Consider the following 27,918-nt stretch of genomic DNA (forward strand, 5'->3'; position numbering starts at 1 on the left):
TCATCTGCAGATCTGAAAATCCATCCTGGTGGATCTGATCTGCAGATGAATGTCAGTTAAACAAGGTGTGTATGATGAGCTGCAGATCCCAGACTATGAATGCATTTTGCACGAACGGATCTTTGGCAGGAACAGATCTTTTACAGATACTGATCTTTTGTGTCTGTACAGCATGTTTGTGTGCAGCATCTTGCAAAGATTTTTTGTGATGGGGAGTTCAGCTCCATAGAATAGACTGTGTAGGTATGGCTCTCATGCTACATGGAAGGGGGTAAAATTGGTCTGTGATCTTTCATTTTCCAAAGACTATAGTCTGATGTGTGTATGCACCTATAGACCCTGAACAAGCATGCAGCAGATCAGGGGTTTGATTCACTATAACAAATAGCATGCCTTATCAGAGTTAACATGCCTTACAAGAGTTAACATGCCTTATCCGAGTTTGCATGCCTTATCAGAGTAGCACAGCGAGCGCTACAAATTTATGCCTACTAATTGGCAATGACGAGAGCTCCACTCGCCCTGCCCTGGGCCCCTGTGGGTCCAATCACTTTAACCACTTAAGGACCAGGGGAATTTCTAATGATCGGTGCTGCGTGGGCTCTACAGCCCGCAGCAACCAATCAGGATTGTGGCCGGGCGATCAGACTTCCCCCCCCCCTTTTTTTCCCCACTAGGGGGATGTCCTGCTGGGGGGGTCTGATCGCCGCTGGCCATTAGTGAGTAGCGGGGGGGTGCTCCTCAAAGCCCCCCTCCGCAGCGTTTTCCGCCCTGCCTCCACTTACCTCCCTCCACTCCTTTCCCTAGGTGGCGCAGGACGAATATCCGTCCTGCGCCGGATAGGCTTCAGCCTATCATATGCCGGCGATCCCCGGCCAATCAGAGGCCGGGTATCGCCGATCTGCCTTACAAGGCTGCTGCGCAGCAGCGCCGTATGATGTAAACAGCGGGGATTTCTTCCCTGCGTGTTTACATTACGCGTGCGAGCCGCGATCGGCGGCTCGCACACTGTTCACGGAGGCACCCTGCGTGAACTGGCATGGAAAGGCCGCTCGTATGAGCGGCCGTTTCCATTCTATACCACTAATGACCAGGCGCCGCCTATCGGCGTTAGCTGGCTGTTAAGTGGTGTCCTTTAAAGTGACAGGACGTGTGGAGGTCTCGTCATTGCCAATTAGTAGGCAATAGTTCGTAGTGCTCGCTATGCTACTCTGAAAAGGCATGATGGCTCTGAGAAGGCATGCTATTTGTTATAGTGAATAAACCTCCAGGTGTTTCAAACATTGTCAGATCTGAATAGATTAGCTGCATGCTTGTTGCTGGTGTGATTCAGACACCACTGCAGCCAAAAAGATCAGCAGGACTGCCAGGCAACTGGTATTGTTTAAAAGGAGATAAATATGGGAGCCTCCAGATAACTCACTTCAGTTATCCTTTAAGTGATGAACCCTTTCTAATATTTCTTTGTATTCTAGCAAAAGGACATAACGAGTGACAGTAGCCAGAACCGGTTGGGAGATGCTGTGGTGGGAAATATGACTCACCTGGAAAACAAAAAGGATGACGATGGTCAAACCAACCCAGCTATGTAGACTGTACATGTTGGGTATCTTTTTGGCATTGTGGAAGTCAAATACAGCCACCAAGGCAACGATGACCAGGACAGTGGCAGTCAGGTGCAATCCGGCGTGTATAAATTTCATTAGCAGCTTGCTACACCTCCAGGTCCATGGCAATCTGTATACGATGATTGCTGCAATATAAACGGGAGAGTGAGATTACAGAATGTACAGCTGGATCTACAGTACCTGCCTGCTCATGGGATCTGCATCAACACACTACTAATTCACTGTCCAATGAGCATGCAGCTGAGCCAGGAAAACACAAATCCAAACCAGAAAATACCATTTGTTACTTAAGTGGTCAGCATGCTTGCCTTGCAAAAGTTCTCATACATGGGAATCTTCCCATTTAGGAAAAGTTGGCAGAAGGAGCTAAATCAGGAATTCTCTGATGCCCAATAGAATAAGATTATGAAAGTGGTGCAGGGTACCTTCATATCTACAAGAGTGAAGGGATAGAGTTTCAAAAAAATGTTCTGGGTGGTACTGCACCCCGTAGAGATAGATAAATGTAATAGGGCCCTAGGCAAGATAGTAGCTTTGACTCCCCTGTATAGCCCTTTTGGTAATTAAGAAGCCCTTTTGGTAATTAAGATAGGAGAGAGGTCAGAGAAAGTGTTAGTTGGTCCCCCTCACAACCACTGGGCCCCAGGCACCTGCCTATGTTGACTTGTGGATGATCCTGCTCTGTCACCATGGCAAGATTGAGCAAGAGTTAATTCAGGTGAAGGCCCGAGCTGCTGGAGATGCCAGGATGAACCTGGGACCCTCTTGCACATTTTCCAAGGATGTCAGGTAATAAGAAGACCCTTTTGGTAGCAGGTTTTGAGATATGTGGAGAGATTTAAGGGAGTGAGGCCTCCAGATGACCCTAGCTTTTTTCTTTTGCATCATAATGCCTGGAGTATTCAAAAATATATGAACTCTATAATAATATGTCTAATAAAAACTGCAAGGTTATTGATAGGGTTACATTGGAATACATCAAGTGCTCCAAGCCTTCTGGACTGGTTTCTGGAGATAGAGAACACTCAAAGTATGAAGTAATTGACTGGAATTGTGCTATATGGAAGGGAGAGGTGGGTTGGCTTGATCTGGAGGTCCTGGCTGGCATATCATTTCACTGGTAACCATGGTAGAGTTATGCATGGGTTATGAGGATGAGAAAGGAGAAAGATAGAGGTCAGGTGTGGAGATGTGGGACTAGGAACTGCCTAACTGGGGTCTCGGACAGCTCATAGCAGACGGGTCATTCAAATTTGGTGAAGCCACGTAATTCTTTTGGGGAGTGGGTGGGAGGTTTGGAGAGAGACTTTTGTATACTTGTGTGGTTTTGTTCCCATTTCTTTCATCTCCCTTCTATTCTTTTTTCCCCTTTTTTAGATTTTTTTTTACTCAGGAAGGAGTGTATCGGTAGTACTTGTTTGGAGTGGGTAATAATTAGGCCTTAGTACAGGTTCTAATGGGAAGGATAATTGTTCATATAGGAAGGGATAGCTCTCAATAAGATTGACTGGATGTTGTCTTTGAACTCTCCCCATCTTAGTGGAGGAGAGAACTACTGTGTAAAGGGCCAGGAAACATAGAAGCTTAGATACAATAAATAGGAGTATGACAACTGTTGTACTTGTTTGTACATGCATCCCATTTTGTAATTGTTAAAATTATAAAATAAAGAGTCTGCTTAAGAAAAAAGAAAAAAAAAACATTTCCCTATTCTCCGTGAGTATGCTAGCCTTTATCTCAGCAGTTGTATAATTATTTATCTTCAGTACCACACCTCTCCCTAAGGGCTCGTTTCCACTACTGCGGTGCGGAATCGCCTGGATTCCACCGCTGACGAAATCGCATGCGGATGCGATTCTGCATGCGTTTTTTGCCGCGATTTCGCATGCGATTCCGCATAGGGAAGGGTATATGCGATTTTAACCATGTCACTGCTTGTGTAAATTAGCATTGATTTTTATGCGGAATCGCGGGGAAAAACGCATGCCAAAAACGCATGAGATTTCCCTATTAAATATATTACCTGCGATTCGCCTGCATTCCACACGCAGGCGAATTCTGCGGGGTCTACCGTGCAGAAAAATCCTGCCTAGAAAAACGCAAATGGAAACTGACAAGTGGAAACAGTCCCATCCAATTGTATTGCCTATGCGAATCCGCATGCGTTGTCTGCATGCGGATTCGCGCTAGTGGAAACGGGCCCTAAAGCTGGTCGGGTTTTCACCTAATAGTTTCTCCACAAACTTTCCCAAGCAGGTTGATGTTTTGCAGTAACTGGGGCCACTCTGTAGAGGTAATGGGTAGGACGGAAGTGCCCAATGTGTGTTCTATTTTAGTATTTTAAAATATAAATAAAAAAATATACTAAAAAGAGAGGTACTCGCTTACCTCTCCAGAAGATAGAGACACCAGTTCAACTGGAAAAAGTTTTTATTTGAAAAGCAATCTGACAACGCGTTTCACAGGACATGGCCTGCTTCCTCAGGTCAATACAAAATGCCTTGATATACAGCATATACGGTGGTTGCAGGAACTGCAACCCACCTTTGTTAGTTTATACTGTAACCAGAGCAATTTTCACTTTTCAGCACTCCTTCCATTCATTCGCCAATAACTTTATCACTTCTTATCACAACAAAATGATCTATACCTTGTGTTTTTCTCCAGCAATTAGGCTTTTTTTGGGTGGGAGGTTTTATTTTATGCTAAATTTATTTTTATGGGAATAAGAAAGAAATGGAAAAAAATAATTTCTTCTCAGTTTTCGGCCATTATAGTTTTAAAATAATACATGCTACTGTGATTAAAATCAACCTATTTTATTTGCCCATTTGTCCCGGTTATTACAATGTTTAACATTTTTCTCGAGTAAAATGTATAGTGAAAATATTTTATTTAAAAATAAAGGTGTATTTTTTCCCGTTTTGTCACTAATAACAAGGCACCATTTGCAAAAATAGCAGTTATATACCCTAGTGACATACATATTAAAAAAGTTTAGTTCCTAAGGTAACTATTTATGTCTTTTTTTAGTACTGTATATGCAAATGTTTTATTTTGGTAACTATGGGAAAATAGGAGGTAAGGGGTTAATTTTAAAGTATACGGTAAGTATTTTTATTTAAAAAGGTGTACGTATGTGTTATTTTTCTATTTGGCCCCAAGATGTCCCCCCACTTTTTGTCTCTTTTTGTGCATACTGTTAGTATGCTAAACAGGAAGAAATGCATGTATGTGTTCCTTTTGTTTTATCAATGGCTGCAGCATCTAATTGGTGCTGGTGGCCATTGATCACAGGCACTTTGATCGGTGATCAGTGTACTAGTACACTGCCATGGAGTGGGCGTCGTGGACAGCGTATAGGGAACAGAAGAAAACATCCCTACATCCCTAGAATGGGAACAGTCTTCCCGCAGGACATACTGCCGTTAAGTGCATCTCTTACACAGAAATAGGAATGCTGAAATTCCATTATAAATTCCTTTGATAAAGATTATTATTAATTATAGATTTGATGCACCCCCCAACAATCCCTCCCCCTTCCCATTGTGGTGTGCCCCACAACCAGGTTTCCCCCTCCAGGAATGATGTAACAAGTGCAGCCACCATGACTCCCCCCTCCCCCCCCCCCCCCCGCATAAAATGAGTGATCACAACAGCCCCTGCTTTGGAAGAGTGGCCACAATATTGGAAGAAGGGATGATCAGAAGCTGGGGTGCCCCACAGCTACAGGGGCTGCCTCCATTACATTCACATAAAACAGAAAACCGAGAGCCCAATATAGTGTAGTATGTATTGGAAAAGGAGAATATATGAATCGTAAGTATTTATACTTACAAACCCGGGTTACCACTAAGGCAACCACTGTGGAGGCAGGTGAGGAGTTTAGGCTTGTCCCCACTCAGGACTAAGATGTCCCTCTCTGTGGATAGGAGGAAAAGAGGGTGTAACACCCCTCCACCAAGGGTGGATATCTTAAATTGTAGAGATGTACAGAGGCACCAAAAGGATAACATTTGCTAAAATCTTTTTAAAAGTTCGGGAGGCGGTGGTGGACCAGCCAACCCAAAACAGACACGATGCTGTTAATTGAGGTAGTAACTATTTATTCACATACTCCTAGAAACAACTGACAACGCGTTTCGCAGGCACAACCCCGCTTCTTCGCACTTCGCAGGCAATAAACAGTAGTATCACACTGAAAATGACAGAGACAAATAGCAAAATCAGATAGCTGTGTGTGGCGTTACCGTTTTATACATGTGTGGTTGTGTCTTGAAAGATTAGTGCTGAAGGATACGACTATTTGTGGAGGTACTTGTTGTATGATAATTTGCATACGTTTGATCTTGTGCAATAAAAACCATCATGTTTAGTGCACAGTATGTGTTATGGGGTAGTGAGGTATACAAAACAGAAGGTGCGGAGTATAGGGTCAGCTTGGGAATAATAACATAGTATTCCATTCACACTTTTTTACACTTTTGCAGAGAAAAATAACTCATGTAATGCCCCGCCCACCCTCTGGAATGATGCAGAGAGTCAGGCAGAAGAGACCCCAGTTAGGCAGCCACAGCCCCTTCCACTCATACCACAGGGCATGAGCCAGTACTGGAGGGAGTCATGGAGGGCTAAAAAAAAGGGCAGAGAGTTTCTGGTATGTTGCACCGGAGAATGGTAAGTCTGTTCCATTGCTGCTTTACTTTCTTGAGCGGGAGGGCAAGTTCACTTTAAAAAGTGGACCTGAACTCTTGCACAGGACAGAAGGAAAACAGAGGAATGCACCCCGTATGTATTTAGAGAGTTTAGCCTGTTTAATTCCCCCTCATTTATGTCTAATCACAAGTTGTAATTTGATCTCTCCCCTGTGTCCCATGACTTACACAGCAGATAAGCTCATCTGAAAGTACAGGCTGTAAACAATATGTCTGCTTCCATGAAAGCAGGAAGTAGACACACTGCAGATTTATTGCAGGATTTGTATCAGTTGTAACAAATAAATGTTTTTTTGTTTAAAGGTTATTATGCATCTTTTAGAGCAGAGAGAACATTCTGAGTTCAGGTCCGCTTTAAGGTGGCAGCTGCTTCTATTGTAGTGATGGCTAATCTTGGCACTCCAGCTGTGGTGGAACTACAAGTCCCATGAGGCATTGCAATACTCGGACAGCTGTAAGCATAACTCGGGAAGGCAGAGGCATGATGGGATTTGTAGTTTTGTCACAGCTGGTGTGCCAAGGTTAGCCATCACTGTTCTAGGGTGTCACCTGTGACTCAGTCCCATGATGAATTGTTAGAAATGCTATTAATGCTACATAAATCAGTCAAACACTCCTTGTAGTCTGAGCAAAAATCCCAGCTTATCAGCTACTGTGTATACTGCTTATCGTCAAAGACTAATAAGGCTGCTCCCCTATAGACACATGGTGCACTCGCTGAACCTTACCAATAAAAATAGGAACCACTGATTTTTCACTGGCACGCCATGAATTAGCAGATTTCTTAGAAGATAGATGTAGGGTTGTAGAGCAAAAGGGGTTAAAGGACCTCTGTTGCAAAAATCTTAAAATTTAAAATACACGTTAACATATACCAATAAGAAGTAAGTTTCTTCCAGAGTAAAATGGGCCATAAATTACTTTTCTCCTATGTTGCTGTCACTTACAGTAAGTAGTAGAAATCTGACATTACCGACAGATTTTGGACTTGCCCATCTTCTCATGGGGGATTCTCAGGGTGTTCTTTATTTTTAAAAGCACTTAGTGAATGGCAGTTGCTCTGTCCAACTGCCAAAAAAAAAGTGTACAGGGAGCACGGAGTCTGTCCAGCATCTTTGTATAAATCTTTTTCAGGGAGTGTCTTTACAAAGAATAAAGGGCATGCTGAGAATCCCCTATGGAGAGATGGATTAGCCCAAAATCTGTTGGTAATGTCAGATCTCTAATACTTACTGTAAGTGACAGCAGCATAGGAGAAAAGTCATTCATGCTCATTTTACTCTGGAAGAAATGTACTTCTTATTTGTACGCGTTTTAAATTTTAAGATTTTCGCAACAGTTCCTCTAAGTATAGTAAAGAGATAGTTTTACAGCAGACACAATTTTGAATCTACAGCAAATACATACACAATTGTAGACACAAAATTGGGCCTCAGTGAAAGGTGTGTGTGTGGTGTGTGTGGTGTGTGTGTGTGTGTGTGTGTGTGTGTGTGTGTGTGTGTGTGTGTGTGTGTGTGTGTGTGTGTGTGTGTGTGTGTGTGTGTGTGTGGTGTGTGGTGTGTGTGTGGTGTGTGTGTGGTGTGGTGTGTGTGTGGTGTGGTGTGGTGTGGTGTGGTGTGGTGTTTGTGTGTGTGTGTGTGTGTGTGTGTAAAAAGTGGACCTGAAGTGAGGAACACAGGATTGACCAGAAACTATGATCCAGGTCAAGCCCACGGCAGCATTGGCACCAATACTTACACTGAAGGGATCAGGGGAAATTGGCTGCCGGCTACTCTGTTGTATAGTTGATTAGTGGCACCCATTTTCCTAGTCCACAGGTATCGGAGAAACTCACAATGGTTCAGTGAGTGGGCTCCAGTGATGGGTCGGAGCAACGCCCACAGTGCTTTATGATAAGTTATGGGGCTTGTGATCAAGTCAGCTCGGATCCCGCCACCACAACCAATCGGACCCCATAGGAACGGTTGAGGGGAGAGAGGCAAATAGAATTGGTCCTCAATGTGGAAGAAGCCCTCAACATTTATTTGACAAACAAATGATTGCTTCTGAGAAAAATATTGTAAGGTTAGTGGGCACTTTAAGAGAATATAGGCAACATTGGAATGTCGTATTTTCTGCATTGTGAAGTTCCTGTTTGCTAAACACACAGTGGTAAGAAACATTTGTTCTAATTTCACGCCACAAAGCGTTAAAACAAAAGGCTATTCAGTCATTAAGGTAACCTTTCATTATATTCTTCTGCCTCTGATTCAGCTATGCTGTGTGCCATGGTCTTCTGATGTTGACATTACAAAACAATAAATGTCACAAGTTGTGTGTGTTGTGTGTGTGTGTGTGTGTGTGTGTGTGTGTGGTGTGTGTGTGTGTGGTGTGTGTGTGTGTGGTGTGTGTGTGTGTGGTGTGTGTGTGTGTGGTGTGTGTGTGTGTGGTGTGTGTGTGTGTGGTGTGTGTGTGTGTGGTGTGTGTGTACACATTTCAGAATCGGAGACCCCCTGGTGCAGCAAGTACTGTCAGAAAATTTAGAATCCAAAATTAACTGGTTATAAGTAGAATTAATTTATTGTAAAGTGTAGTGCACCAACCTGCAACCACCAATCACGTTTAAGTTAGCTGTAATGAGATTAAACACAATTCTTGGTTTGTAGCTGTGTTGTATACTTCTTAAAGGATTACTCTGGGGGGGGTAGGGAAAAAAAAAAAAGTTGATATTACCCAGAGCTTCTAATGGTCACCCGCAGGGCCGCAGACATCCTGTGCCCACGCAGCCACTCACCGATGCTCCAGTCCCCGCCTCTGGTTCACTTCTGGAATTTCCGACTTTAAAATCGGAAAACCACTGTGCCTACTTGGTCGTGTCCTGGATCCTGCTGACGTCACCAGGAGCGTACTGCGCAGGTGCAGACCAGTACACTCTTGGTAACATCGGCGGGAGGGAGGGCGCAGCCATCCAGGCGCAGTGGTTTTCCTACTTTAAAGTCGGAAATTCCAGAAGTGAACTGGAGATGGGGACCAGAGCATCAGTGAGTGGCTGCGTGGGCACAGGACATCTGTGGGGGACCATTAGAAGCCCCAGGTAAGTTCAACTCTTGTTCCCCCTACCCCTCTACAGTACTCCTTTAAGTAAGCAGCAGTATTACAAGATGAACATTATCATCCATTCTAAAATCATGAAGACTCAGATCTCTTGTATTCTGTTTATTACCCATTATTATTTGGCACATAAAGCTAAAAGCACAACAAAAGTATTTAATGATGCAATAAAAATACATAGCCTTTGACACTCCCAGGAAATAGTCGCACAGTAAAGCATGGATAATACGAAAAAAGAAAGACAAAAGAAACAATACAAAAAAAAATATATATCCTCTAGAGCAGGGTATCAAACAAAATGTGAGCCAAATTTGCACGCTGGGACCAGGTTACAGGGCCAACCTCAATGTCTAGTGGCCACCCACCTCCCTTATAAAGTTCCCTGGTGTCTAGTTTCCCCCTTCTTCCCCTATACAGTTCCCTGGTGTCTATTGGTACCCCCTAAAACCCCCAAACCTTTCCCTGCTGTCTAGTGACCCCCCCTGCCTCCCCTATGAAGTGGAAAAAAATATGATACTTACATTACTAGTGGGAAGCCTCTGGATAGTTTGAGCTAGTCATGACCTTAAAGCCCACCGTTCCAGCGCAGGGTCCCTCAACTGTAGTAGGCATCTATCTTTTACCCCATTCCTCCTCATTACAGGTTTGCTTTAGAAGAAGAGAGAAGCCCCAGGTAAGTAAAAATCTACATCTAATCAGGTCCGCCACACTTCAGGTGTGCTTTAAGTACGGCATTAATACTTTCTGAACACAATCACCCCCTATGGGCTGACATTGAAAATGATCTATTAGCCCTAGTTACCTTGGCAGCCCCCCAGTGGTCTCCACGCCCTTCTCCTGCTAAATATAAGCACTTATCCCCCTTAACTGCTCACTCCTTGAGTGTATGGAATAGGCTAAAATTCAACAAGAAATTACAATCCATAGTTCCCCTACAACTTCCAATTTTTGGTAATCCAAATTTTCCACCAGGGTTGGAGCTATTGTCCTTTCAATGGTGTAAATCACATGGTTTTCTCACCATCTCAAATGTTCTTGTTAACGACCAAATCCCAACATAGTCTCAGTTCTGTTCACACACTTCATTTCCATCTAATGAGCAATTTTGGGCAATTCAAATATAACACTTCTTATGAACAATGGTTCAACCAATGCTTACCTCCCAAACACACACTGAAGGGTGGTCTAATCTCCTACCTTTACTCTGTAATTTCTTAGTCTCTAGAGTATGTTAAAACAAGCTCAATGAGGGCATGGGAAAGTGACTTGGGCCAAACCCTAACCACTAAACAATGGACCTAATGCTGTCTCACCTTAGCAAAAGGAAGCAACTATTTCTCCCATATAGAAACTAACTATAAAATCCTGCACCGTACATATATTACCCCTAAAACATTACCCATCATCTCCAATGACAATTATCCCCTATGTTTTAGAGGGTGTGGACGAACAAGAGATCTTGCCCACATTTGGTGGTTTTGTCCTATAGTAAACAGATTTTGGGCCCAAGTTGCTTCCGCCATTAGCACAGCCCTTGAACTCCCCATTCCCCCAACCCATTGCAACTTTTACTAGGTAATAAGCCACAAAAGTGAAAATATCCAGAACACAGATTAGCTCAGCATGTTGCTAAAGCTGTTTGTCTACACATTGCTCGTCAATGGATGAAACCTACCCTATCCCTGGAACTCACAGACACCATCATTATGGATATACTAGTCTCGGAAAGACTGCTAGCGATAATTAATGACACAACATTGTCTTTCACCAGAACTTGGCAACCTTGGTTATCTGCCTCAACATCACTGGGTCTATGCTCTTGTGCGCTTTCCTTCTGAGAGTGACTATTCATCTGATCTTCACTTAATTCTCTCTGCTGTATATTATGACTTGCTTGTTCCTGTTCGTTATTGATTATATTTGTTATATCCTGCAAATGTGCCCTTTGCTAAGGGTCTAACCAAAGCTGTAAGACTACTTGAAAAATCTTAATAAAACGTTTGAAGCCAAGTACGGCATTAAGCACAAAGATGTTTTTCTGTTTATCTTGATGACAGATTTTACAGAAATTGACATTTTTTTTATCCTAAGAAGGCTGCATCTTGAAATGTTTTGAGGCGTGCAGGTTTTACTGCGTTAACAACAAAGATTCAGATCCACACCATATGTGCTCTCACCACATGCCTCTACAGTAGTTTTGTAACTCGTTATTCAACTTGTGACATTTATTGTTTTGTAATGTCAACATCAGAAGACCATGGCACACAGCATAGCTGAATCAGAGGCAGAAGAATATAATGAAAGGTTACCTTAATGACTGAATAGCCTTTTGTTTTAACGCTTTGTGGCGTAAAATTAGAACAAATGTTTCTTACCACTGTGTGTTTAGCAAACAGGAACTTCACAATGCAGAAAATACGACATTCCAATGTTGCCTATATTCTCTTAAAGTGCCCACTAACCTTACAATATTTTCCTCAGAAGCAATCATTTGATTGTCAAATAAATGTTGAGGGCTTCTTCCACATTGAGGACCAATTCTATTTGCCTCTCTCCCCTCAACCGTTCCTATTGGGTCCGATTGGTTGTGGTGGCGGCATCCGAGCTGACTTGATCACAAGCCCCATAACTTATCATAAAGCACTGTGGGCGTTGCTCCGACCCATCACTGGAGCCCACTCACTGAACCATTGTGAGTTTCTCCGATACCTGTGGACTAGGAAAATGGGTGCCACTAATCAACTATACAACAGAGGAGCCGGCAGCCAATTTCCCCTGCTCCCTTCAGTGTAAGTATTGGTGCCAATGCTGCTGTGGGCTTGACCTGGATCATAGTTTCTGGGCAATCCTGTGTTCCTCACTTCAGGTCCACTTTTTTTTACACACACACACACACACACACACCACACACACACACACACACACACACACACTTGGCTGCAGTTGTGGAGGTGGGGAAATGTGGGAACAACAGGGCCCTATGCTCCCTTTTTTTGCATCCCACAAATCTGAGCAAATGATTGCATCTGAGGAAAATATTCCACCGTTAATGGGAACCTAAAAGGGGACCTGAGATGGGGACAGAAATTTTTTTTTAAAAAAATTATACGTACCTGGGGCTTCTTCCAGCCCGCTTTAGGCCAATTTCTCCCTGGCCATCTCTCCAGGCTGCTCTGATCCTCCATCTTAGAGGTTGTGCTTAGCCACCCATGCCTGACTGAAGCTGACTGGTGCATTTACCGCGCCCCTGATTGGGGTCATGTCCATTCACTCCTATTGGTTCGGGGAACCCTCCGTTCCCTTCCCCAATCGCCGATACAGATATGCCCCCGGGTAATAGCAGGGGTCGCGCGGCCATGTGCATGCACTCACCGCTATATACGCGTGCAGTTAGCCTTGAGAGGTGTCTATCTGGATGACTATAGTCGTCCACATAGACTGAAGTGGTTAAAGTTGGCCCCCTCAAAAAACTTCCAATACAAAAGTGTTCATCTTTATGAAGATCACAAATAGTAACTTTTTTTACACGGGTTGATAGGAAAAAAATGTATCTCTCAAATTATTTCTCCTTATTTTTCACCTCATCTATAAAATAACTGGTCACTACTTTCCAAATATTTTATTTAGACTGTTAGCTCACAAGGGCAGGGCTCTCTCACCTTTTTGTGTTTGGGATTTTGTTACACATTTATCCATATTAATTCTGTCACTGTTATTACCGATTCTGTATTTTAGCACCAACTCTGTAGTTCGTATATTGGTGTATAGCATTGTCTGTATTATTATGTGCCCCCTGATTGTTTCTTACTTTGTACAGCGCCACGGAATAGGTTGGTGCTTTATAGATCAGTAATAATATTATACGCCCGTAAGGTGAAATACAAAGCAAGTCATTTAATGAGCAGAGTTTTGTGAATCATCCCCAAAAGTTTCAAACAACAGTGGTTAAAAGCAAGATAATTATAGGCCACATTGAGCAATAGAAAAGTGAATATGGCTAAGCACCATTTACAAATTCTAATTTAGCTTAATTCATTAAGAGTCCATTTAAGTAAATCTTCTTTCTACATTGTGAAAATGTTCAAACAGTACATGCCTACAGCCCAAGAAAATGAGCAGTGAAAGATCAGTGTCAGGGTTGCTTCAGAAGTTGCCTGTCATTACTAGCTATATGCACTGGCTAATTTTATACCAGAGTGCCCTGGACTATTGATTATTTACCCTGATCAGAGTAATTAATCAATAATGCAGGACAGTCTGCTGTTGCAGACGCCAGTGATACAGGTGCTGACAGTCGACTTCTATAGTGAGCAGAGAAGCAAGATCAGGCAAATTTAGCTTTATTGAAGGTAATCTTCTCTTTTCCCAGCTCTTCCTCCCACCCTGTTGTCTTCCCCCATGACCCTTTCCTCTTTTCAGATTTTATGCTAGGTACACGCTACCACTTCACTAGGAAAATCGATCGGAAAATGCTCGAAAATGAATCGGAAAGCAGATCAGACATGTTGGAAATAATTGATCTGACAGTAAAATCGGTCAGAAAAATCTCATAGTGTGTGCCCAGCATTAGTGGCTTCTTTTAACAGCATGTCCCTGCCAAACAGCACTGGTGATGACTGCAGTCCTGGTGAGAGGTCTTCCTGCCATTTCTCCTCTCCCACCAGGCTCTTTGTCTTGTGCCTCTACCTCTTTATCCCTCCTCTCCTCCTATGCATCCGCCTCATTTGTATGTCCCCCTTTTCTGACTGTCCTTATAGGAGCTCACAATCTAATTGCACCAACAGTCATAGACTAACGTCCTACCATATTACTATTCTGTATTTATATAGCAATGACATCTTCTGCAGCACTGTATAGATTACAGAGTTTCAGAACGGTTAGCTCCATCCACGACTCCTTTTCCCAAAAAATTCGAAAATTTGCAGCAATACGCTCGGCGCCCCAACCCGTCAACACTCCCATAAAAAATTTTTTTTAATTATTTGGGGGAAGGGGGTGTCTGCACATAATCAGCACCAGTTGTCAAATTCCCTAGGTATGCCACTGCTGGGGAACAAAACAACTGACCCTGCAACTCCTCAGACTCACCCTCACGGGCTCAAAGCATACCAGTGTGCAAGAAGTTCTAGTCACATGTTCATTTACAGCCGAATGACAGGCTCACTTTCACTGGCGTAACAATAGGGCCTGCAGCCCCTGCCCCCACAGGAGGGGGCCCGGGCCCCCCCTGGGGCCCATTTAGGGCAGTTTTGGGGGGCTGGAGGGGTCGCAGCATGAGGGGAGAGCTATGGCCACATTCAGAGAGCCCCTCCCTCACCTCGGGCTCTCCCCTCTGCGCTCCCCTCCAGCATCAATACATATGGGTATGCAGGCGGCGGGCAGCGGCAGTTACATACCTTCCGTGCGCTCCAGCGTGGAAGTTCCTCTATCTAGCCTCTGGCGCGACTTCCTATATAAACAGGAAGTCGTGTCAGACACTAGAGGGAGAAACGTCCGCGCTGGAGCGCACGGAAGGTATGTAACTGCCGCTGCCCGCCGCCTGCATACCCAAAATGTATTGATGCTGGAGGGGAGTGCAGAGGGGAGAGCCCGAGGTGAGGGATGGGGGGGGGGGGGGGGGGACCATCCCCCCTCCCCACCGAATGTGGCCATAGCGCTCCTCTCATGCTGTGACCCCTCCAGCCCCCCCAAAACGGCCCCGAGTGGGCCCCAGGGGGGCTGCTCACAAATTCTGCAGAGGGGCCCGGTGGGGCCTAGTTACGACCCTGCTCACTTTTTGCATTAAATGATCGCTACCTTGAAAATGTCTTAAAATTTAAAATACATGAAAACACAAACAGTACATTTCTCCCAGAGTAAAACATGCTATAAATTACTTTTCTCCTATGCCGCTGTCACTTACAGTAGATAGAAGAAATCTGACAGAACTGACAGGTTTTGGACTTGCCCATCTCCTCATGGGGGATTGTCAGAGTTTTGTTTATTTTCAAAAGCACTTGCTCAGTTCAACTGCTAGAATAGTGTGCAAACAGGTAGAGGGGGTTGGCCCGTACCTTTGTATAGATCCTTTCCAGGAAGTGCTTTTGTAACGAATAAATAAAATAATGAGAATCCCCCATGAAGAGATGGACTACTCAAAAACCAGTCAGTTCTGTCAGATTTCTACTAACTACTATAAAGGGACAGCAACATAGGAGAAAAGTAATTTATGGCTCATTTTACTCTGAGTGAAACATACTTCTTATTTGTATGTGTTTACATGAATTTAAAATTTTACAATTTTCCGCGATAGTGGTCCTTTAACTGTAGGGAAAAGCCAACTGTCCACACCCTTCTTTGCCTAATATACCTCTTGAAGAGGTGTGTGAATATAATGGGGGCATTATAATGAGGGCCCAGGCTGTACCAATCACGAGCATGAATTCCCTTTTTTTGTTTGAAAAATATAGAGAAAGTAGGTTGGCAACTCTGCACTACAGGTTCATCAGTACTGTTTATTCTACATGTGGATTACAAAACCCGTTTCATTGTTCACTCTTATAACCATGAGTCACCTGTGATATTTGTTTAGGATTCAAAGGTTTATTTAGAATCCAAGAAGAGGAGCGGTTATTATCTTAGCATACAAGGCCATGGTTTATTAATTAGTCTCTGGTAAATTTATCAACAGTTGAAGGAGGAAGCCAAAGAGTCGTGTGGAATGCAGAGTTAAATGCAAGTGAGTGAACTCCCCCTGAACCTGTCCGCTTGTTCGGTGCTGAAAAGCGGCAATCGGGAGTATTTGGGTGTTCCAAACGTGTACAACTCTACTACTGATCTGTCTGAACCACAAACACCTGAAACAAGCATGTGGCTAATCAAGTCAGACTTCAGTCAGAGCACCTGATCTTTAAGCATGGTCAAGGTCTATGGTTAAAGCAATTCGAGGCAGGAGAACTGCAGGACAGCTAGGCAGTTCGCATTGTTTACAGCAAACCTGTTTTGTCCACAGGAAAAAAAAAATGATACTCACTGAAGTAGAGGTATGCCTCTGGATGCTCTCAGACACTTTCGACGTCCTTCTCAACCCCTCCACCACTGGCCAGGACGCTCTTCAAATATGCAGCCACCCTCATCTTCGTGCAGGACTGCAACTGTACTATGCATGTGCTACTAAGTCCGCGGAGTAAATCAAAGCCACTTTTTTACAAGTGGCTTCAGCCTATTCATAACAACAATGAACGAGAGGTTGGGTCTCTACCTGGATGTAGGCCGTTTGGCCAATTTATTGCAGGTACCACAGCGCAGAGCTCTGCACTGTGGTACTTGCAATAAAATTGGCCAACTGGCCTAAACCCAGGTAGAGACCAGGCCTCTGTCTTGCATTGCTGTAAGAATCCACACCCTTGGTGGATACAGGTGTTGGCTGGTTGACTCCCTGGTCCTGCATATGATTGGCTGGTAGTATTGAGTTGCTTTACTGGCACTTTGTAGGATCAGCAAGTCTCCCATATGGGCATTATGGAAGCACTCGTGGATGGAGGAAGAGCGCGCAGACACGAGAACATATCCAACAAGCAGTTGTCAGATATGTTCAGAGGGACCTTGCACAGCAGTCAGCTACTGGATGGATCAGGAAGCCTCTGGACCATCCAGAGGCTTCCATCTTCTTAGGCAAGTCATTTTTTTTGTAACATTAGAGATTTTCTTTAAAATAAAATAAACAGGTCAGTTTTCATATCCCTAAAACTTCAAGTGTCCTTTAAAGAGACTCTGTAAGGAAATTGACCTCCAAAAGGGAACCTTACCTCGGGAGAGGGAAGCCTGTGGATCCTAATGAGGCTTTCCCCATCCCTAAGTCTCAGGGATCCAGTGCTGGATGTTGGCTGTGGTGCGAGCACAGTAGCGCCTGCAATATTTACTTTCCCTGGCTCCAGCACAGTAGCGGCTTTCCGATCGGGCTCAAGTGGAAATTGAGCCAAGCCCAATCGGGGACACTCTAGTGCCCAGGTGTGAGAGTCGCCTGCACAGTAGAGCAGACCCAATCACTCTTGGCTATTTCCACCTGAGCCCAATCGGAAAACCGTTACTGTGCTGGATTGCGGTAGGTAAATACTTACTGGAGAAGTGTTAGGGGGCTTCCAGCGCTGGATAGCCGAGGCTTAGGAGAATAGAGAAGCCTCATCAGTATCCTCAGGCTTGCCCCTCCCAATAAGTATCCCCCGATGTTCTTACAGATTTTCTTCAAAGCTTGTCTCATGCTGCAAAAAGTCTACAAGCCTCCCTGCCCCAGTATGATGAAATACATAATGCGGATTGCTTTATTCCGAGAACACTACATAACTGGTCACCATATCTGACCATTATCTTAGTCTACACACCAGCAATCACCCAGAAATAAAATGTCAGTCTTAAGCAAATAGATCTTTGAAAAGTTTTCCAATGGCGTTATCTTGTAAATGTCTAACATATCTGCTCTTATTAAGTTCCATTTACACACAGGTTCCATTTATAATCACATTTCCTGCCCTAAACTAGGTGAGGTCTCACATTCTCGCCACCGTTCTGTCAAACCGGCCATTTAAACCAATACAGGAGAAGACAAGTGAACGGAATGAGATTTCTGCTGAATCATGAATGTTAGAACTGCACAAGAGCACCTCCCTATCTCATTCTTATCTCTCACATTCACATTATCTGGGAAACTGTTTAGCCAGACTAAACGAACTTGAACATTTTCCAAGAGTGCTGAAGACCAGCGAAACCGGGGCTACGATGGAACTACAAGTGGCGACAGACCTGAAATATAAAAAAGTGCATCCACACACAGCATCTGACACCGGTGGGGATCAGGACTTATCCCGAGTGTGACAATTCAGGCCCAGTTGCTGTACAGACGCGCTGCTGGACTACAGCAAAGTGTTGTATTGCTATGAATGGAGTTGGAAGGACGACGTTGCTGCCATTAAGACTCACAGAGGTGGAGGAAGCCTCCCCCCAACTTCAACTAATCTGTAGTGTTTTCCTTGATAAAGAGGCACTCAATGGCCTTCAAACGTTGGATTACGACACGTACAGTTAAAGTTATTTGATTATACCTGTAGAGTGCTAACCATTTACTTTTGATGATTACTAAACTATGCAAGATCCTTCATTTTAAACACCTACCTACTGGACTTTATCATAACATAGTGCTCGATTCACAAAGTTTTTTCACCTGTTTTCCTCTGTTTTCACCTTATGCTGGGAATACATGATGCATTTTTGAGGCAGATAGACGGTTCAGTTAATAGATAATTTCCGACATGTACGATCTCACTTTCGATTGTTTTACTGCTCGATTTCTGATAAAGTGAATGGAAATTGATAAGAAAAAAATAAGAGAATGGACCAAGAAATCGAGCAGAAAAACAAATCGAAACACGATCGAATGACAAATCGACTGCAAAAACGCATCGTGTATTCCCAGCATTACATTTTTAAGCTCCCAAAAAGCAAAACTATAATATAATTAAAGAAAGAAAAGTAAAATTGAGATGAAGTTAATCAGGAACAACTTATTTTGAGTGATTATTTTGCTTGAAAAATTGCTGATTAAGGATATTTTTATCAATTAGGTGATAAGTCATTTATGAAAAGGTTTGTAAATAGAGCCCATATATAGTGTTTTGTCTGCATCCTACTCTACTGCGGGACGATGGGGCAGCACAGAACAGAGAAGCTTCCAGCAGGTAGGGAGGTAAGCGGGGGTCGGTGAATGCACTTGCACAAGATGATCTGGCGTTCCAAATCTTTTAGCTGTACACACAACAGATTCTCGCTAGGAAAGTCCCGGCCTGCTACCGCTGCTGAGCTTAGTCTAAAGCCCCATACACACGCTCAACAGCGATCTTTTATGCTTTCACAACTTTTGTTGTGAAACAAGTTGAAACGCCTAAAAAAAGTATTTTGCTATTGTTCAAAGAGTTGATAAGACTGATAAGAAGTCCATCCAACAGTTGGATTGACTTCTTATCAGCCTTCTCAGCTATTTGAACAATAGCAAAATACTTTTTTTCAGGTGTTTCAAAACAAAAGTTGCGAAAGCATAAAAGACCACTGTTGAGCGTGTGTATGGGGCTTAATGTGTACACAGAGCTTGCATGTTGTCTGAATGGAATAGGCAGGAGGAAGGGATGTTCCTGGACCACACACCTTTCAGTGACCATTTGTAGGCTGAAGAAGGCTTGAAGGTCATAAGAGTTTTCTCCATGTGAGGTTCCTTCACTTTAGGGATATTATGCTGCACAGGTTTTATGGGTGGCTAAGGCCAGCTAGTTATAATTGGACATCCTGATTTCTAGATCCTCTTCCATTTTGCACCACTGTACCTGATCCCCACTGCCTCCTTTCCCACCCTGCACCACTGTACACTTCACCCTCTCCCATTCTGCTTCACCGACCCCCTACACTGGCTCCTCTTCCATCCTGCTTCACTGTCTCTGACCCTGCTGCCTCCTCACTAATTCTGCTCCACTGTATTTGATCTCCACTGCCTCCTCTCACATTCTGCTCCATGGTACTTGATCCCCACCGCCTCCCCTTCCATTCTGCTCTACTGAACCTGATCTCCACTGCTTCTTCTCCCATGCTGCTCCACCAAACCTGATCCCCACTGCCTCCTCTGCCTTTCTGCACATGATCCCTACTGCCACCTCTTTTATTCAGCACCACTGCAGATGATCCCTACTGCAGCCTCTTCCATTTAGCACTACTGTACTTCACCCCACTGCTTCTCTCTACCATTAAGCTTCTCTGCACCTGATCCCCATTGCCTCCCCTTTCACCCTGCACCACCGTACCTGATCCCTTTTGCCGCCTCACCTATTCTGCACTGCATTTCAATAACATTTCTTGTTCTCTTTACATTGTCACTGTTCTGCACTGTGTAGCCTATGTGAGGCTGATTGTACTATGACTAGCAAAATGTACGTTTGCACAAGGACATGAGGATGATCTCACAGGCACTCCTATGCCTGTTTTGCTAGAACAAAATAGACAAGCGTCACAGGCAATCCTTCCACCAGAGGGACATGCTGTGGTTTCCAGATGTGGTTAATCGTGCAGCTTAGAACAGGCAGTGTTTTTCTACATTGTCTGTTTCTCCATTTCCTGAGGTCAAATAACCAGCAGCAATCCAGCTTAGCAGGCAAAACATTATAATTGAAAGAAAATGACATTCTGAAATTAAATATTACATGAAGTAGAACAGCAGCAAGAGCTGGGAATAAACTGCAGAGAATGTTTAAGGATTAAAGATTACTTTAAAAAAATGCATAAAAGCATCACTCCAAACATATTGATTGTTGCATATGAAACTCTCTGCCTCGAATCAAGCCATACTCCAGATAGCGGCTGGAGTCAGTAAACGGCGCACAGGGTTTAGTTATCATGTAGCAGAACTCTGGTTATACAGTAGGCGTAGGAGGATAGTAAGCGGTGCATGGAACTTGGCTATCGTATAGCCGAACTCCAGGTGGTGGAGGTAATTGGGCGCATGCATCAGCTACGCATAGCAAAATCCAACATTAGTTACAGAACAGAAATTGCTGTCGCTTAGTCTTAGGTGTCATTGGGGGGTTAAGTAGTGTAAGGCATAGGTGTGGGGGGTGGTTGGGGAGGAGGCTAGTGTTAGCTGTTGGTGGTATTTATTGTTATTTCCCTGGTAACTTTGCTTTAGATTCAGATGGAATTATTTTCACTGCTTTTTGTGTCACATCTGGAGACATTTTGATGTCACTTCCTCTAAAAGGGCATTATAATCCAATATCCCTACAAAAAAAACTAGAGCTATTTTTTATTCTTCTGGGGTAGGTGCAAGCGGGTGGGCATCATTATCCTATTGGAACACTCATAGAAAAACCCTAGAAAATAAAGGGGGATGCAGACAAACTCCATCCATAATAATCTAAACCTCCGGCTGTAGCCCTGCTAGGCAAGAATGCTACTGTAGCACCCAGAGGTTCTAGCCTTTCCTTTTTTTGTTAACATTTTGGATGGGGTTCTCCTTATAATGCTAGTGTATACAGGCTTTATAGTTTGCTGCTGACACAATTTTCGCTTCAGGTTTGCTATAAGTAAGCGCTGAACACCAATGCCAAACGCATCTCAGGATGTCAGAGGCCTGGCTGTAACATCTGGTGGCTTTGTACTCTAGAATCTTTGAACACAAAGGGGTTCATTCACTAAAACAGATATTTATTATCAGAGTTAACATGCCTTATCAGAGTTAACATGCCTTATCAGAGTAGCATAGCGAGCACTACAAACTTATGCCTGCTAATTGTCACTTGACAGGAAACTTAACAGGCAGCCTATTTGGCCAATCAAAGTGCGGGGATAATGTCCTTTAAAGTGATTGGGCCCGCAGGGGCTCAGGGCAGGACGAGTAGAGCTTTCGTCATTGTCAATTAGCAGGCATAAGTTTGTAGCGCTCGCTATGCTACTCTGACAAGGCGTGTTAACTCTGATTAGGTGTTTTAACTCTGATAAGGCATGTTAACTTTGATAAGGCACACTATTTGTTATAGTGAATCAACCCCAAAGCCTCATATACACCATGCAGTACGGAAAATGGGCCATACCTTTCCTAGTAATACCATCACCAGCACAGAACCACCCCATCACATGACTCACTAGTCATGGCAGGAATGTTCCCCCCTTACTAGCAGAAATGCTGTGCCAAATATAAAACAGAAGATATTTGCAATTATTCAGCTTCCTGTGAGCAAAAAGGAACTTCCATAATGCATCACTTGTGCCGAATAAGTGAATATGCAATCCATATGGCCCTGAAAAGGCAAACACATCCAGAGCCGCTGGGTTATAGTGTGCCTATAGCCTATTCATTTACAGAGCCATTCTAGGCCATATTAGAAAAATAAATAAATAAAAAGTCATAAAAAAATGTGATGTACTTCCTGTCTGGGGGGGGGGGGGAGGGGCGCGTGCAGATTTCCTTGGTGCAATCCCTTGCAAGGGCCAGTCTGCATGCAACGGTGTGATGCGCTGCAATAAGCTCTTCTGCCGGGCGCAAATCTCACAGCACCATCTGTGAAACAAGCCTAAAGAAAACTGTGTAGTCTGCAGAGCTTTAGCTCTTGAGGGAGCAACTTTGACCCTAACAGATTGGGGCTGTGCCTCAGACCAACACAGCATTGTGGGAGAAAAGGGCATCCAGTGGCCATTTGACTTGCCTCTTATCTAACACTAAGATTCTTCTGGACTGTGAAGAGCTAACAGTTACATTTGTTGGTATGCCTGGAATTCCACATTAAAGTTACTCGCATGAGCTCTGGCAAATGACTAGTGCAGAGTTCATATCTGAAAACAAAACTGTAGTAAAAAAAAAAAAAAAAAAAAAAGGACATCCTGAATCCAATTTACTAACGCTCTCCACATCTGGGCTGAAAATCATTAGGATCAGAGCCGGCCTTTGGGGGTGGCAAGTGGGGCAATCGATCGTCGTTTAGAAAAATCTGCCACGGGCGAACTTTCGTTTATATCGATCTCGCTCGGGCGTCGTTGGAGTTAATTGTCGTTGGCTTCTTTTTTGTAACGATCGTCGTTTGAAATGATCGGGGAACGATCGTTTCAAACGACTATAGTCGCACGTGTGTACGCACCATTAGTTTTAGGCACCACCAGGGGGGGTCTTAGGTTTAGGCACCACAAGGGGGGTCTTAGGTTTAGGCACCACAAGGGGGGGTCTTAGGGTTAGGCACCACCAGGGGGGGTCTTAGGGTTAGGCACCACCAGGGGGGTCTAGGGGTTTGGGGTAGGTACAGAGAGGGTTCTGTGTGAGAGTAGGGTTAAATATAGTTTTAGTAACATTTTTATTAATCTTTTATAAAACGTTATTATACATTTCACTTTTTAAATAGGGAAGATTAACGTTTTTACAATTCCCGATTTCATACACATTATTTAATGATTTATAACTTTATAAAACATTATTTTTAAACGAAATATAGCACAATTTTTTTTTAAACGTTATTCATGCTTATCGTTTAAAACCCTGCGCCCTTTTTTCCCGGCACCCTTTTTTAACGTACGCCTCTATTAGTCCTGTGCTCATAATAATCACTTCTATAGATGCTTTGAATAGTGGTAATCATTGACAAACTGTTCCCCATCCCCTTCTTGCACCTCTGATATTGTGGTTGTCCTTGGCCGGTTTCGGTGCACTGTATCAATTGTTATATATAGAGTGCTTGGGGGGCCACAATGTAAAACTTTCATCGGGGCTCACAGCTCCTTAGCTACGCCACTGGGGGGAAGATTTTGGCACAATATAAATTAAAAATAATAATATTATTATAAGACTGTGCAAGTATTCACTTTTCAACAGTTCTGTAACATGCCTGAAGAAGAAAGTTAAAGCTTTGAAAGCTTGCAAGTAAACTATGTACAGTTAGGTAGGGTTTACATTTGTCCTTGCAAAAAAAAAATCACACAAGTTTTTTGGACTGTGCGCATTACAATGCGTTTTTTTGGGCATTAACCATTTCAGGACCAAATGAGTTTTCACATATCAGCACTGCTCCCATTCATTTGTCAATAACTTTATTACTACTAATCACACCGTATTATTATTATTATTATTATTATTATTATTATTATTAAATGATCTATGTATTGTGTTTTTCAGGACAAATTAGGCTTTTAGTGTGTGATCATTTTGTTTAGTAACTAACTACCTTATTTTCAATGCATTTTAAAGGGAAAAGTAGAGAGAAAAAAAACTGAAAAACACACTATTTCTCCATTTACATCCTTTATAGCTTTACAATAAACAGTGGTAACTATAAGTTAAACCCACTAATTTTATTTGCATATTCATCCTGGTTACAACAATATTTAAATTATGTTCCTAGTACAATGTATGGTGACAATATTTAATTTGGAAATAAAGGTGTCTTTTTTTCTGTTTTTCGTTTTTCTCCTAGGAGAGAATTCAGGTGAAAAAGTGAATTGCATATGGTCCTAATGAGGAAGCAGTAGCGGCATGTCCGGTTTTCACTGCTGTTTGTATTTGTCCTAAGGAGATTTACTTTCACTGTGAATTCAGGTCACAGGGAGTTAATGATCAATAGGAAGGGAGGATACATTTTTTTCCTGTGAAGATGTACATGGAAGAAATGCACAGTTACAGTAGAGATGCAAAAAAAAAAAAAAAAAAAAAAAAAAATAGATTACAGGTGTCCTCAAACTACTTCCTGAAATTACAACAATATGTCTACACCCCTTGAGAATTCATCTTAGCTCTAGGGAATTTAAATGTATGTACTCCGCTGCATTTGCCCGCCGCGCGCGTCCTCATCGCTGCCCATTAGAACACTGATCAGTAAATGGGAACACGTGTTCCCAAAGCTGATCAAGGTGCCTGTAATGAAAGATCACTAGCATCAGTAAAATAATGGTGGTCATTCATAAAATAAAAGTGAAAACACATCACTTCCTGTGTACTGTTCACAGTACACAGGAATAAAGTGTGGGGACATCTTTTGCACAAAAAGTAAAATTACACCTAAATACATTGTTAAAGGAAACCAGAGCTGAATAAAAGTAAGAGTTTTATACATACCTGGGGCTTCCTCCAGCCCCATTCGAACGGATCGCTCCCACGCCGCTGTCCTCAGTCTTCTCCATCTTCTGTACCGGGTCCCATAACTTCCTCCAGTCGCAGCCAGTCTGATGCAAGTGAAGTGCGCCATTTACGTATCTCTCCAGCAGTCACCGAAAAGATACGTAGAGGGCGCACTTCTCTTGCACAGGTATGTTTAAAACTCTTACTTTTATTCAGCTCTGGTACACTTTAACATAAGTAGTTGTAGAGCTGAAAAAAATGATGGATACTGTCAGCATCCTATTGTGGGACCAATTAGGGAAACATCATCATCAAAAGGAGTGCCCAACTCTGGGTAAAGAAGTGAGTAACAAGAAGAATCAAAAGTAATCAATCATTTATTGAAGGACTTATCCAGCAAAAATTAAAACCATAAAAACAAATTAAAATCTCCCCTTTTTGATGCGTATAGTCAGCACTCACAAAGTTGTATGAGAGGAAGACCTGATAGGAATAAAGTGCATACAGAAAAGTGCTGATGAGAAAGTGTAATAGTGCAATAGTGAGTCAGAGCTTACCATAGTATGGCACCAGGGGGAGGCAGGGAGATAGCCTAAATATATTAACATACATACAAAAATAAATTTCATATAAAAATATAAATTTCATAAAAGGGATCCTTAAGTCACCTGAAAACAAAGGGTGTCACTTACCTGGGGTTTCAACCAGCCCCCTCCTGCAGCCATTCTGTGCCCGCGTAGCCACTCACTGATGCTTCAGTTCCCTGCCGCGGGTTAGTTTTTTTTTTTGCCGACTAGGAGTGGGCAGGCCACTGCGGCTGCGCAGCCCTGGCCACGTGTATCCTTGCACGTGTTCCCGTCCGCAGTAGCGTCCTGCGCAGGCAGGGGACCAGAGCATCAGTCAGTGGCTACATGGGCACATGAAGGCTGCAGGGGGCTGGTAGAAGCCCCCGGTAAATGAAACCGTTTTTTTTTTCAGCTGACTTAAGGATCCCTTTGACTACATGACAACCGCTCCACGCCGACAGGCGTGGCGGCAGCCCCAGGATCGCCTAACGCCAATTGGCATCAGGTCCTGGAGCCGGTTACCGAAGGAGATCGCACGCCCCCTCTGTTAGACGGGGTGATCGCCGTCTATTTACATAGTACAGCACTATGATCAGCAGCAGTGCTGTACTGGGGACAGCCGTGTGACACAACTGTCCCCCTGGGGCACAAAAGAGCGATCTGCAGTGATAGGCTGAAGCCTATCACAGCCGACCGCTGTGATAGGCTGGCTGGGGGAGGGAGGCTGGCCGAGTCAGTAAGCAGAAACGTGTTTTTTCAATAAAAATGACTGGGGGAGGGGGAAGCGATCAGACCCCACCACCAGAGAGCTCTGTTGGTTGGGAGAAAACGGGGGGGGGGGGGGGGGGGGGGGAAATCACTAGTGTGCTGTATTGTGCGGCCCTGCAGCTTGGCACTAGTGTGCTGTATTGTGCGGCCCTGCAGCTTGGCCTTAAAGCTGCAGTGGCCCTTTTAGTAAAAGATAGCCTGGTCTTTAGTGGGGTTTAGCACTGTGGTCCTGAAGTGGTTAATATGTATGTCATGAGTAAGAACCAGAATTTAATGGCGGCAAAGCCGTAAAGGAAATATCAGGGAAATGTTTAAAATTCAAATTTACTCACCTGGGGCTTCCTCCAGCCCCTGGAAGCCTATGTGTCCCTTAGCTCCGAGAGAGGTCCTCATGCTTGCTACACAGCCATAGCAGTTAAGGCACCTGTTTTTTCACTGACCTGAGGAAGCGGGCAAGCACCCGCAAAATGCGTTGTCAATTTTATGTGCTCAAATAAAAGAGCTTTTTTCAATAAAATGGATTACCTCTCTGTCTATAAGGTAAACAGTTTATTAGCCTATCTTTTATGCATTGAGCGCCTCCACCCCTGTTTTAAGCATCTCCAATTCTTACCATCATAGAGGTTAAAAATAAAATAAAATCCCTGCAAAGTGGGCAACCAGTTCAAATCTCTACTAGGCTGGAGTCACAGGGGTCAGTTACATAATAGATGCGTTATAATGAGTATGCAATGGAGACTGGACATAGACTTTAACTTCCCTGGCGGTAAGCCCGACTTAGGGTCGGGCTAGCTACCGCAGGGGATCACATGGCCCCGGGAGGATTTTTTAAAATAAAAGTTGCTCTATATGTTTCAGCTAGCACTTTGCTAGCTAATTATGTCCCCCAAGTCCCTCCGGTCCCCACCGATTGCCCCCGTAATACGTACCCCCCCAGGGATCCCGCGATGGCGCATCCTCCCAATCAGCTCCAGGCTTCGCTATGGGGAGGATGGGGACTGCGCGTGACGTTCATGATGTCATGTCCGACAGACTGGATCGTAAAGCTGCGGCTCTCGCGGGATTGCGGAGGGGTAAATATTGCCAGCGGTGATCGGGGGGGGGGGGGGGGGATTTAGTTAGGTGCCGGAGGGCTTGGGGGACATAATTAGCTAGCGAAGTGTTAGCTTAGGCATATAAAGCAACTTTTATTTTTAAAAATCCTCCTGTGGACGCAGCCTCTACAATTGCGTACCACCAGAGAGGTTAATACAAAGCCTGCATGCAGCAAGTTAGAATAATCATGTGATCGGTTCCAACACAGTACTATGAACAGCTTCATAGAATTGTATGGGCAGTGAGTTGACTTGCAGAATTATTCGGAAACGCAACTACCCACTGTGAATAGGGCTGTAGCGATTAGCCTAATGGTACTTTGCTAGGCCTAAAGCACACTATAAAACTGATTTTGCAAAGCGATTTTACGAGTGATTTTCACATTCCTTTATGAGAAATCGCAAAAAAAAAGTACAGACAGTACATTTTACATTTTCTAAAAATCGAAA

At 43.6% G+C, this 27,918-nt stretch overlaps 1 protein-coding gene across 1 annotated transcript in view; it reads right to left on the reverse strand.

The window, feature by feature from the left end:
* Positions 1–27,918, reverse strand: part of CYBRD1 (cytochrome b reductase 1) — a 45,064-nt gene that overhangs the window by 13,058 nt on the left and 4,088 nt on the right. The window contains exon 2 of the mRNA XM_068245528.1: positions 1,545–1,753. Coding sequence (XP_068101629.1) covers positions 1,545–1,753 — 209 coding nt within the window. The remainder of the gene's footprint in view (positions 1–1,544; positions 1,754–27,918) is intronic.

This window comes from Hyperolius riggenbachi, chromosome 7, assembly GCF_040937935.1.
Source record: "Hyperolius riggenbachi isolate aHypRig1 chromosome 7, aHypRig1.pri, whole genome shotgun sequence".
Lineage (NCBI taxonomy): Eukaryota > Metazoa > Chordata > Amphibia > Anura > Hyperoliidae > Hyperolius > Hyperolius riggenbachi.